Consider the following 13,744-nt stretch of genomic DNA (forward strand, 5'->3'; position numbering starts at 1 on the left):
CCCAGTTATCATATTCAATCAACTGAAAATTATTAAAAATCATAATAAAAGTTAATGTGGCCAGTTTTTTAAAAACCCACATGACCTCTTTCCTATTTATGCAGTGACTAGTTTAAAATATTACAGTACTTATAATAAGAAGAGGCCATTTCTAAAGGCAACAAAAATATCTTTTGGAAACTTTTTAAAAATACCAACATATCAGAACTGTGGTAAAGAAAATTTTGGAACATTTAATGAGGGACATGTGAAAAAACCCAATTTTATGCTCTCGACGTAAAGACTCCCAAGTAAATTTAAACACTTAATGTTTCCAGTTAGGATCCTAACAGGATACCATGGGGAAAGTGATCAAAATGATTCTGACAGTCACAGGGAAAAATAAACAGGCAAGAATACAAAACTTTGAAAAAGGGACACTTAAGTTCCGTCCTACATTGTTGTCTGCAACGTACTACACATTGTTCTAAGAATTGAAAATACAGTGATAAAAAGACTAAAATGACAGATGCATAATTTATAAAGATATAATCCAAGCGAACTTGTAACAGAAGAAATCAGGGTGGAACGTAACTGAAAGCCCAGAAATAGACCCAAATAAGACACAGGTGATACTTACAGACTAGGACTAGGGTGTACTGCTCACCAGTGCTGTTTGCATAATTAGGTTAGCCCCTCAAAGAAAGCATAAAGTTGGACCCTTACCTCACATCTAATAAACTAAATTCTAAAATGGTTTAGTATTAAAGTGTAAGAGTAGAAAGCCAGAGAAGTAAAACAAAACTTGTGTGAAAATTAAAATCATCTTGGAGAAAGCTTTTTTAAGGAGAAACCACAAGAATAGAGTGTAATTGACTACATATTTATGTAACTGTTAAAATTTTCCTACATCAAAACACACCATAGAGTATTTTTAAAGTTATAGTTTACATAAGGCTATCTTCTTTATACAAAGAGCTCTTCAAAACGACAGAGATAAACACCTAATAATTAAACATATGAATAGTTAATGCAACAATAGGTTCCTGGCCAACATGAAATAATGAATTTCATTAGCAATCAGAGAAATACAAATTAAGATGATCTATCACCTGTCCAAATAGCAGATTTAAAAGTTTTAACAGAGCTAAATGAAAAGTAATAGGAATGAATGTAAAACTTGCAGACCTTTTCTGGGCAATTCGGATTCAGCAGAGGTTTAGAAGTACACCCTTCCACCAGCAATGCCAAGGAAATCAAGTGTATTTGTACATTAATGTGGATTTTCAGCACATGTTATTTATACAGAAAAGTTAGAAATAGTTTGTGTCCAGCAATAAGGAAATTTTAAGTTACGGTTCTTCTATAAAGGAATAATTGACAACCATTAAGAAGAGGGTAGAATGTAATTATTGACAGAGAAGGATGTTTACAACGTATTATTAAATGAAAAAAAATAAACCACAAACTTTTGGGCAATATAAACCCCTTAAGAGGAAGATTAGATATGCATTCATATACATCCATCAAAGGCTAAATATTAATGGTTATGACTGGATGTGTTCCTACACTGTCAAATGTGTACCAGGCTAAAAAGGGAAAAATAAGTGTTTTGGGTTTTAAGCTTTGTCCATAAAACGTGGCACAATGGATAACAAGTAGTCCTCTTTGTCAGAAAAGATTATTCCTGAAAGTCTGTTCTGGATATAAGCAAGAATAAAACAAGGCTAAAAGTGGCCTGGAATTCTTAACGGCAGTTTATTTACAGACTATCATATACAGCCTTTTTTTTTTTTTAAACAAATGGCTTAAACACATCAGATTTCACAGTTACAAGACTTTACTAAAAGTTCTTGCAAAAAAGTACAACACCTTTACAACAAATTAACTGTGAAAAAAAATCAAGGGGTAATTCATTTACAGGGCCCCATTTTGAATGCAATCAGAACTAAAACTTCTTTTTTAATAGGACATTTGACACGGTGACAGGAGTAAGACCCACAAAATTTGTTAAGTCTACATAATTCAAAGGACAAGTTCTTTCCATTATGGTCAAAATTCTGTCTTCTCCATCTTCAGCTGAATCCCTTGATAGCTTGTTAATTTGTTCTTAATAGCTTTTATTTTTAATTAAACTAAAAGCACTTTAAGAAATTATCTGGAGAGGCTTTGGTAAATGAGAAACCGTTGCTCCCTCGTAACACCACTGGAAATTATAAAACCTTCAAAGAATTTAAAAGCAATGTTTGCAGAGGCCTGCTGATGATATTCGTCCTACAAACAGAAAACAAATTTAAATGAAAGATTCTGTCTTACTACCTAATTGTTAGATATTTAAATAACTATGGTTTTAATACAAAAAAGAGGAACCTCCTTTTTAAAAACTATTCATCCTGTACAGGCTTCTCATTTTTCTAGTTTTGTTTTAGTCTATTTCTCTATTTTTTTGAGTTTTTAAAGTTGACTTTTTAAAGCCATTTGTGTTAAAACTAGTTGTTCAGTATTCTAATTATTTGAAATACTGGTAACTATTTTAAGTCCATTTTCTTGTTAAAAAGTTAAGTACTTCCTGCAGAATTTAGATAAGGCTTAGAGGAACAGCCCAGGTAACCCATCTCTAAATCATTTTCTTAGCTATAAAGTGAGGGGACAAACCAGATGATACTAGATTAGAACATTCTCTTCAGGGGCACCTGGGTGGCTCAGTTGGTTAAGCGACTGCCTTCGGCTCAGGTCATGATCCTGGAGTCCCGGTATTGAGTCCCACATCGGGCTCCCTGCTCAGCAGGGAGTCTGCTTCTCTCTCTGACCCTCCCCCCGTCATGCTCTCTCTCAAATAAATAAATAAAATCTTAAAAAAAAAAAAAGGACCTATGGTGAAAAGTTGTGTAAAATTGGATTGAGCTCCCAGCAAACACAGCAAAACTTTGACTCACAAGTTCCTGGAGAGTAGTCTGGAAGCATTTGACCCATTTTACCTTCCACTTTTCTTAAGAAATCCTGGTATTTCCTTCAGATTGGCCTATTACAAACTGGCCAGATGCAACTTAAAATTTGTTTTCATGATAGAGTTTCCAGTCGTTCTATTTCTTTCTGGAATGTTATTTCTCTATTCCAATTTGACCTTAAAATTTCACACTCACATTTTCATCTCTTACATTCACTTATGTATAATTTAGATACAGCTGAGTAGCAAGTACCACTGCCCTTCGCGGTTCTGACGTATCCAGGTACTAGAATGTACTGACGCGTCCCAAGTACTTGGCACTCAGCAGGCACTGAATGTATATTCACTGACAGAACGAAGCCCTGAATCACAGCTAGAGCATTATCTTGATTCACATTCCCCAAGCCATTTTCATCAATAAACCCCTTAAAATGAGTCTCTTAAAATTTCATGGGTGACTACAACTCTCCAACAAAGAATGGACTGGCGACTTGAGTTGCATGCAGAAAAACCTGCTGGGTCAGGAAACACAAAAGGGAACTTCACATGAGAGACAATGAAATGTCTTCTTTTGGTAGGTCAGGCTTCTGAGCCTTCAGCTTTCATCTTAATAGTTGCCATCTGACTTACCTGTTTCTTTCCCCGAAACTTAAATGATATTTTATGTTCCTTAGATTTCACTCAAGAATACTCAGGGATTATGGCAATTATAGCCTACAGAATTAGTGATTTCCAACGCTGCTCTTTTTATGAAACCAAATTTACTCAAGTATTAAATGGTATGGAAGGGATGCATTAAAAGGTTTTTACTACCGTATTTCATCAATTCTTTTGTAGATTAACATCTCTGAATTTGGGAAGTATCTTACGATTCATGCATCTTAGCATTGTGTTGTCGTTTAATTGGCAACATTTTTTTCTAAGTGGTGCGTAAAATATCGGTATGTCTCACAATTAACGATGTCTTGGGGCAATATTAGAAGCTGTAGTTCAAATTTCCAATTTCAAGCAACAGTTTCCCTGTCCTCCCAGCCACTCGCCCAACATAAATATATAACTGAAATGTTGGAAAAACTATCCAAACACAGTTCACTTTTATATAAAATATTTAATTTTTAAAACACAGGCTATTCATGTCACATAAATATCTTCAATTTTAGGTTAGCTGCTATGGTCAGCAGAATTATCGAGTGTGACTATTAAGAATAACTTAGATACTGTCACTTATAGGAAAGTCTAAAGCGCTAAGACTCACCATATTAAAATTTCAGATACTTGAATACTGTAGCTATTTTGCTAAATTTCAAAATACCTCTTCACTTCCTGCAATGTAGTTTTATTATACGTTGTTAGTACTCAATATTCAAATAAAAGCAAAATAATTTTTCTTCCATTCATTTCTTTCTCCCCAACAACAAAAAATTCCATTGAAAAAATAAAATGATCAACTGACATCAACTCATTTTATAGCAGTAAAATGGTCAAATATCCACTTTAAAATATCCTTACTGTCACCAAACTATGCTTCCCATATACTGTTTTGAAATGAAGGTTCACAAGTCAGAGGGCAGGGGTTAAAAGACTGACTTTAGAACTGGAACCATTTCCATTCTAAAACAGTTCTTCCAATTTACAATTCCAATCAAAAAGTAAGTTACCCAGAGAACAGTTAAAACAAAATGGTTAATTGGCACAACTCTCATTTCCAGAGTTTCTTTTCCCATTTAGTGATAATGGAAACACTGGTGCTTCACCTTTGGTTCCTTTCGAGAACTATTATAATTCTGTGTGCGCGTGAGCATGCACAAAAAGTTAGTGAGACTTGACACCATTACAGCTTACATAAGGGTTAGTCCGTCATTCTTTGTTGCTTTTAATAAAAGAAAAAAAATGTTAAAATGAACTAAAGTTGCTCTAAGTCTGGCAGAAGTCATAAAAACCCTCACAGAAGATGAGAGGAGGGAAGATAAGAGGTTTTCTCTCACTACTTTTTCTTTTTTGCTTCAATAAGTTCAATCTAGGCAATGTTTCTAGTTAACAAACTGAACAGTTTTTTCTTAAAATGGCAATTGCATAACTTAAGATATGATGTTTGCCACCCCTCTCCCCGCCCCCCATGAACTTTCATAGAATCTGGCAAATTCTGTTTCTCAAGCCTTGCCTCTACACGACTGCCCTCCAATGATCCATGAAAGGAAACAGGGACAGCAGGGCAGCCCGAAAAAAAATGGTACTTGGAAATTCTCATTTAGCTATTACTTTCAACCACTGAAGTGACACAACTTTGTAGAACTTCTTGGAAGTAACAAGGTCCTGACTGGAGTTCTAGACCCTTTCTTTGCTCTCACTCTCCTATCAAGACAAGGTGATAGTGGAAGGTCCCACAGCCCAAAGGCAGGCAGGAAAGAAGGAAGTGGGATCGGCAGAGGGAATGGATCTAGCAGGAGCTGACAGGCAGCCCCCAAACACTGGAGAGCTCCCTGACTCTTCAATACAGTGTATTGATTCCCTTTAGAAGACAAATGGGTGTAAAGGTTAACTGCTTTTTCAGACCTTAAGCTTACCTGTTAAGGCACTTACTTACCCTCCCCACCCCAGATTTTTCATATAAAACCCACTATTTCATTTGAATGCATTTTGCTTGGCTATGATAATCTGCAAAATAAAACAAAAATAACGTTGACCATTTTTTTTTTTATAAAACTGTTGCATCAAGAGAAAGGTTGTGTTTTATTTTCTGAAGTGAGCACAAAGTACACCTTTCACAATAACACTGAAAGCAGGTGCAAAGACTGACAGTGACCTTTGACTAAAGGTAGCTTTGTAAAAAGAAAAATACCAAATAAATCAGTGCCCTTTCTGATTGTTGTAAAACTGGAGGGGGGAGGGAGGGGTTGGTTGGTTGTTACATAAAAGTTGGTCCAAACTTACAAAAAAAGCACAAATGTGCATAGTTCAGAAGATCTGCAAGAGGGCCATAAAAGACTCTTATGTCCCTAAGATTAGCATCCACTTAAAACTGCAAGAATACAAAATAAAACTGTTAACTAGAATTTGTGAAGATGTACAATCAATAGATCTAGTTTTTAGAACAGCATGAATTTAAGCAAAGGTTTTTTTCTTTTTTTTTTTAACTATTGTATGCAAGACCCTTTTCCACATAAAAATAAAGCTGTTGTTGAATTAATATTATTCAAGTCTCTTGGATTGCTGCCTTAAATTGCAGCTAGAAAAGTCTTTCCAGATAAAAATGATGTGCCTGAGGAAAAACAGATACTCAGTATGGTAACCCTCTGCCTCGACCTCTGCCAGCTGATGTGCTAATGTGTCCCCTGTATCCTTGTGAATATCCAGGTGTTTGGGCAGGAGAAGTCCAGGTCTGCCCGTGCATGAGGCCGGGGCCGCCTGGGTTTTCCTGTAAGTTACCACCATAGTTATAGTTGTGCATCTTTGCTGGCAAAGGATGAGTACTCTCTGGCCCTGTGGTAGGGTCACTGCTGTTCGCCAGGACTGCAATGGGGCCATGGCTATATTCAAATCTATGGTCCTTGTCCCCACTAAACAACATGGGACCGGTATTGAGGTAAATGTCTCCATATCCAGCTACTGAACTGGGAAATGACTCGGAAAAGGCAGAAGGCTGAGGTGGACCACCAGAATGAGATGAAGTAGTACTGTAGTTATCCAAAGACTGAATATCTGAGTTTCCAATGAAGCTACGTCGTTCCAATGGTGGAGCAGAGCTACCTCCTAGACCATCATTGCTAACGTAAGGAGCGGAAGAGAAAGAAGAGGATCCAAAATTGTCCTTGTAGTCTGACGTGGGTACATAAGTGTCTCCTGCCTGGTAATCAATACCGCTTTCTCTTTTGGGGTCATCCTGGGGCTGATGCTGAGCAAGCAGCTGTAACAGGGCCGCTTTCACTCCGGCGTGAGGGTCAGTTAACGAAGAGCTAGTGGTGGGAACGTGCTGGTTTTCTGTCCGATAATCCAGATCTTCTTCAGTGACTGGTGGTGGTTCCGGTGGTTCCGGAGGTCGCTGATCAGGAGGCAGAATACGAGGCCGGTCCGGTTCTGGTGTGAGCTCCAACATCCTCATATCTTGATGCTGAATGAGGTCATCTTGCCCTAAGTGAAACAAAGCAAAAAAAGAGAGTTAAAAGTTATCATGGAAAACAAGATGTTCAAAACAGTCAATGTTTCCTATGGGTGGTTGTAAAGAACATGAGAAGTTCCATCACTGGGGAAAAAAGAAAAGAAAAGAAAAGAAGGAAGGAAGCTAGGAAAGAAGGAAAGAAAAAAAGGAGGAAAGGAAGGGAAGGGAAGGGAAAGGCAGGAAAGAGGGATGTAAGTACTAATATTGCCTGCTACCATTTAAGTCTATGGTGACTGAAAAATTTAATTGCATTTGACTTTTCAAAGGTATCTCACATCTCCCTATTTATAGCTTAAAGAACAAGGCTCTTGTACACATAAAGCCTCTGCCTTGGTCAATATCATCTTGTTGTAGCTGGAGTAAAAGATTATTTCTTAACCACAGGTTTACATGAGAAAACTCTATGGCCTTCACAATGAGCCGTATCACACATGGATAATTTGTTAAGGAATCTGCTCCTAGGAGTAAACGGACAAAGAAAACCACCTATAACCGGTGCCCTGGGAATTTTGAGAACCTCTCCACTAGCAACGCCACTGGACAATATGCATTACCACTGCCCCTCCACATCAAGAGCGTGAGCACCAGTGTGTTAGAGGTCCACGATCTGCACACTCACCCGACGCCGGAGTGCTAGGTTCTGGGGGTGGCCTGAGTTGCAGCGGCGCCTCGTGTCCTGATCCGTTTTCCCTCTCTTCCAGTAGCACATCTTTCTGCTTTGACTGCTGGGCCTTTATTAACTGAGTCAGCAGAACTGCAAACGCACTCTGCACGGCCGCCTGCGCAGCGTCAGTCTCCACTTTAGGCTGCAGGCTCTGAGAACAAGGCTGAATTCCTCCCAATGGTTTCGAAGACTCCTGTTGTGGTGTGGATGGATCTGTCTGTTTTTCACCTGTTGCCAAAATTCCAGCAGGAAGGTTTATTTTATTTAGCTGCTGCTGAGTCTCAGAGTTTACCTTAATGTTCAACACTTGGACAAAATCAGCCATATTAACACTGGTTTTAGACTGTAGTAGGTTTAGTAGAATTGCCAATTCACTGTGGTTTAACTGCTGTCCAGGGCCTGTTTTTACTAAAGACAAAATTTGTATTGATTAGAATTGCCATAAATCACAGCACACCCCGCCCCCCAAAATGGCCCTGTGTGACCACATTCAAACGTACATTTGTGGGACAGTGTTTAAGAAACACTGTGAAAAAGGCGTCTCTTAGTCTAGTTCTAATTTCATGGACGTTTAAGATGGAACTGCGCAGAAGTTACAACAACAACAAAAACTGCCGCCTGTTTTGAAGAAGTTCTCTTCAGGGGTGAATACTTCCAAAGGAAACTCTGGGCTACAGCTGGCAGCCCATCCCCGAGACAGAAGCAGGAACTACGGGAACGAAGGATGAGCACAGCTACAGAATCAGCACTCAGCATTTCACACCCCTTACTCCTCACCACAACCTGAAAGCCATGCTCTGTTGTTAGTAACCCCCGCCCTCCCTTTTCTTTTTTACTGAAGAAACTGACATCCAGAGACACTCACTCACTTGCCCAGGGTCTCTCTCCCTCTCTCTCTCTCTCTCTCACACACACACACACACACACACACACACACACTCTCTCTCTCTCTCTCTCTCTCTCTCTCTCTCTCTGGAAGTGGCTCAGTTGGGATCAGCACCTACGTGCTCTGACTCCAGACTCGGAGCTCTACTCACTACACTGCCCATCTAAAATAATGCTTATTATCTAAGGGCTTCACCTCATTTTCGCAGTAAATTCAAACTGGGATGTTGCAGACTCTTTCATAAAAGGCATTTTATTCCAATTACCATTTTTTAAGTTAACTCACTTTGGGAAGTTAGAACTCCTACAGGATCATGCTTATAATGTGCACACGAGAGGGTATTAACTCGTCACCAGCGACACAGATGCAGTTGGGTTTTTTTTTTTTCTTTTCAATTTTCAGTTTAGACTTGTGACAGTTTACACAAGTTCTTGTGCAAGCTTCTCTGAGTCACGTATAACAGCAAGGCTCGAGGGCAGATACTACTATATAAGTTCAGGGATACTACACCAATAAGCAATTTCTCTAAGAATAAAAGGTGAATAGAAGAGAAACTCCAAGAAGATGAAACACTGATGATTAATGCTATCCTTTTATTTTCTCTTTATATATCTTGAACTACTTTTTATTACTTCTTAGTTATTTTTAGGTTAACTCGAAACAAACTTTTTCAAGTTCTTCTTGTGACCCGCGGGCATTCATAAATAAGGAGCCAAGCCTCTTTGCCACACGCTAAGAGCCAGTTTCCCTCATTTTCCAGTTCATGTCTCTGTCAGCAGAGGTATTCTGTGACTATGCCGTCTCCTCTACAGAAAGGGCATTTTTTTTTTTTATTTTAAGACAGCTGATGATGACAAAAATGGAGCAGAGAGGATTCATTCCCATTTCACAAAACCAGAATTCTCACTTCTTAACAGTGACAGTTAAAAAGGGGGGGAGGGGAACAAAAAATAAAATGAAATGCTGACCAACAAATAATAATTGGTCTTGGTTTGTAAAGTAGTATGTATCAGTGCTCTAATGTAGTCTGGCCAAGGTCAAGTATAAGCTTGCAGATTACACGGGAAAGCATTAAAGGTAATCTTTCTCGAGCCTTCTCAGGTAATCTACTCTATATTTACACTCAACCACCAAAAGTTGAATCTGATCAGATCTGTTCTAATCAGCCAACTGATCTTTAAAACTAAATGACAGAATGAGTTTAACAACATTTCCGACAACACTGAAAAGGTTTCAGTCTCATGAGGACGCCGACTCTTCTAACAGAGTCAGAGGAAGAACTCTGTTTCCCCCACATACCCTTCTTTATCCTACCTTCAAGTCCTATCTGGCACAAAAGAAGAGTCCAATCTTTGAGGTTCTAGAATATAATGGGACGTATATTAAGAGCGATCTGAGGACATTATAAACAGTGTCAAAGAGCTTCTGTTACGAGTTTTGGCCGCCTTCCTGTACCTGTCTACTAACTCCTGCACTAGGTGAGGAAGGAAGCAGAGAAAGCTGACTGCTCACTAACCACACGGTGCCAAGGGCAGCGAGGCGTCTGCAATGGCACAGGCAATTCACAGGGAAATGTCAAGTCTGGTGGATAAACCTGAACGTTTTAGCCGCAGATGCTTTAACACTAGAGCAGTATCATCACCGTGAGGCCCAGAACGAGGGAAGAGCAACCCACGCACAAAGCGCTACTGACCAGGTGCTAGGCTCGAGTTGCCCTGAGGTTTCAGCTGTGAGGCCGGTGGCACGGCCTGTGGTGTGCTGGTCCTGCTGTCGTCCAGGCCGAGAGACAAGTCCTTTCTGGGGGCTTTCACTGTGGACACATCATCGGTCATGCCCATCTGCTTCTGCCTCCTTCGCTTTTTACTCCATAGCTCATGACAATCTTGCCATAAAGGAAGGCTGGAAAACAAAGTATCCAATTGTGTGCAATGTTACTTCTTAACAACACCCCGAAACTGCTAACAGTTACTACAGAGCACCAGAGCTGCCCCCCCTCCGACCCCCGCCCATTGTTCCTGAAGACTGCAGACACATGCTGGTGACTCCTCAATAAAAGTCATCCTTGACGCCCCCCCTCCGTCAGGGCTTCACCTTTACAGCCGGACTATTTTTCTGTGACTTCTGAATCAGTAAATAATCATTTAGTAAAACTATGAACGAAGAACACAAGTTCATAAAAATATGTTACTATCATCCTTGGTGCAACCTCTTAAAGCCAGTTCTTCTCACAGCACACCATACATTGAATAGGACATGGGGGGAAAAAGGCCAAAAATATGCCACTTGCAGAAAATGGAAACAGGATTAAAAAGCAGTAAAAGCTAGGAGATAACATCTGTGAAAGACTTTCTAGTACAAGCTTACTTTTGTAATACCCTCTCGTTTACTTCCATAATCAAGTGCTCTAAAATTAAACTATGCTACAGAGAAGTTTCAAAAATAGGTAATCCAGGCTCATGACTACCCATCAACAGAGAGTTCTGAATAACTAGCAACTATCAAGATTACCCACGATTCTGAAACAGTTCTGCCTTAATGTGATTTCATAAAGCTGACAACACTGCTGAGTAACTTTTGCTTAAAAAGAGACATAAATGTTTGATTTATAAATGTTTTCTTCTTATCCTCATAAAAATTCCAATGGGAAGTTACTATTATATCTATTTCAAAGATGAGAAAATTGAGGCTTGGAAAGGTTAATAAACTTGCCCAGAATAACTACGAATGCCCTTACGCAGCCCCAACCTGGTCATACATCTGACGTCTTCAACCTGGAGAGGTTTCCCTCTAGGGAGGCTTTCCAATGGGGTACACCTGACACTGTTTTAAAAGAATTCACATCTCTCTACATCCTCTTTCCTGACATCGATCTTTCAGAATGGCCTGCACAGCAACTTCGTTCACACCTCCTGTTTCACAGTTAGTCTCACCTCATGTTATAAAGGCATATGCAACAATATGGTCGAATCTTAGCATATAATATTAAGTAAAAAAAGTCATTCCCAAAAGATTACAAACAGCATGACACCCTTTTATAAAATTAAAAACAACTAAAAATTTTCAATATAACTTTTTATGAGTACATATAGATGGCAACAAAAGTATATACAAAAGAAAACAGGGATGATGGTTACCTCAGGTGGAGGGAGGCAAGAGGGTAGGTCGTAGGGCAGGGGGTGGGGAGAGGGGATGATATGACTAACGTAGGTTATTTTCAAGGTTCTAGCTTTTATTTGGTAGGTTCATGGCTGCTTATTAACATCATTTAAAATAACTAATTAAGTAACTAAAAGAAAAAAAAGAGAGCCATGCATGGACCAATGATGAGTGACACAAGGATTATGATTAAACCAAGTCTATGCACCTGAGGTCCAAAAACAAAACAAAGGCATACCTCTCAGCCATCTTACTATGGTGCATTGCCTCAGCGTGTAAAAACCTCCTGGAGTAACAAACAAAGGTACAATTTGAAATATTGATATTGGGAAGCTTTAAGGCATCATAAACCCGCCAAAGACTTTCCTTTCTGTGTATGTGTGCGTGTGTATGTATCATAGATGTGTGGCCTTTGCCCCTGGTGGGCTATTCTGAATTCAGATATACTGCAGAGTAGGGAAACTGGGAGTGACTTCACCTCTTCCGCCCTGATGCTCTTTCGGGAGAGCCCCGGGAGAGGAAAGCAGGCAAAGAAATCCACTAACGGGGGCTTTTGTTCCCTCCCACAATTTAAAAGCCAAGAGATTCCTCTATGGATTATCTCAACACTCATCTCTAGGAAAGATAACCATTACCCAACAAATAGCTGAAACATACAGGTTAGTGATGCTGACTCTGGATACACCAGCAAGGTTTTCCAGGATGACCAAATCTTTATGTGCTTTTCTGAAGGTTCAAATACTGGCTCAGCCACTTATTGTGTCTCATTAGGCAAGTAACTTGACCTCTGTGCCTCAGTTTCCTTATCTTTATTTTTTATTTTTAATTTTTTTTAAAGATGTATCCACTTATTTGACAGAGAGAGACACAGCGAGAGAGGGAACACAAGCAGGGGGAGTGGGAGAGGGAGAAGCAGGCTTCCCGCTGAGCAGGGAGCCCGATGCGGGGCTCGATCCCAGGACCCTGGGATCACGACCTGAGCCGAAGGCAGACACTTAATGACTGAGCCACTCAGGCGCCCCCTTCCTTATCTTTAAAAATGACATTAGCAATACAATCTACTTTATGAGGTAGAGGTAATATATGTTAACATACGTAAGCGCTGGACAGTGCCTCTCACAGAGCAGGCACTATCTTCATTTTTGATACCACTTATCATCATTCAATATGATGGTCTGAAACTACTTTCATCAAATCACATCATGAAATATTCCAATTACAGTTGATCACATTTTATCTTCTAAATTGTTCAGTGCTTTTCACTTGCTGTTAAGATAAATAAAATTATAGGCTAGCTGTCACTCTAAGTCACTTTTTAGCAATATATGCTTTCTTTTCATTAAATACATCAGAAAAATTTGACACCACATCTAATACAATTGATGCAGTTGCTTTGGTTTTTTTGTTTTACTATCCCATTCTCATTTGATTATTCCAAAAAAAACATGATCACAAGAGTTTAATATATACACATATTTCCCAAAGGAATCCCATACCAATGCTTTTCTTCACAGTCCTCGCCTCATAATTTATCATTTTAACTACCCATTACATATTACAAAATAATGAGATGTCGTTTATATAATTTTTAATTTATGTATTAAATCAATAGCATTATAATTTCAACCTGACTGCTTTAGTGATGTATCCCTAATTTATTACTGGATTACAGCCTGTTCACCAAAATGTGTATTAACGTCCCTATTTTTAATGGAGAAATGCAGTCAGGTGCGTTTTCACAAAAATTAAGTGAATTTCGGTGATGTGTTTGACAATATGGACACAGTTTCCAATTAGGTTACATGGCAGACGTTTCCCATTCATTAAATGGGCTATATCTACAGTGCCAAAACACGTAATAAGAAAAACAATCTAACATATGGATTGGCAAAGTTGTACTGACATTACATGTTAAACTTTTCTTAGTATACTGGATGAAACAAGTACTAATAAAAG

General features: G+C 39.0%; 1 protein-coding gene across 2 annotated transcripts in view; it reads right to left on the reverse strand.

Moving 5' to 3' along the window:
• Nucleotides 1–1,382: 1,382 nt before the first annotated feature.
• CDK13 (cyclin dependent kinase 13) overlaps nt 1,383–13,744 on the reverse strand; it is a 123,741-nt gene continuing 111,379 nt past the window's right edge. The window contains exons 12-14 of one of the 2 annotated variants that reach the window (XM_028108897.2): nt 10,326–10,531; nt 7,702–8,154; nt 1,383–7,054 (exon numbers count right to left, since the gene is read on the reverse strand). In XM_028108897.2, the coding sequence (XP_027964698.1) occupies nt 6,204–7,054; nt 7,702–8,154; nt 10,326–10,531 (1,510 nt within the window). In that variant the 3' untranslated portion in view covers nt 1,383–6,203. The remainder of the gene's footprint in view (nt 7,055–7,701; nt 8,155–10,325; nt 10,532–13,744) is intronic. The other variant, XM_028108898.2, reaches the window with a different exon arrangement.

Source organism: Eumetopias jubatus, unplaced genomic scaffold, assembly GCF_037043125.1.
Source record: "Eumetopias jubatus isolate StellerSeaLion01/CBP00866 unplaced genomic scaffold, mEumJub1_p1.0 scaffold_14, whole genome shotgun sequence".
In the NCBI taxonomy this organism is placed as follows: Eukaryota; Metazoa; Chordata; class Mammalia; order Carnivora; family Otariidae; genus Eumetopias; species Eumetopias jubatus.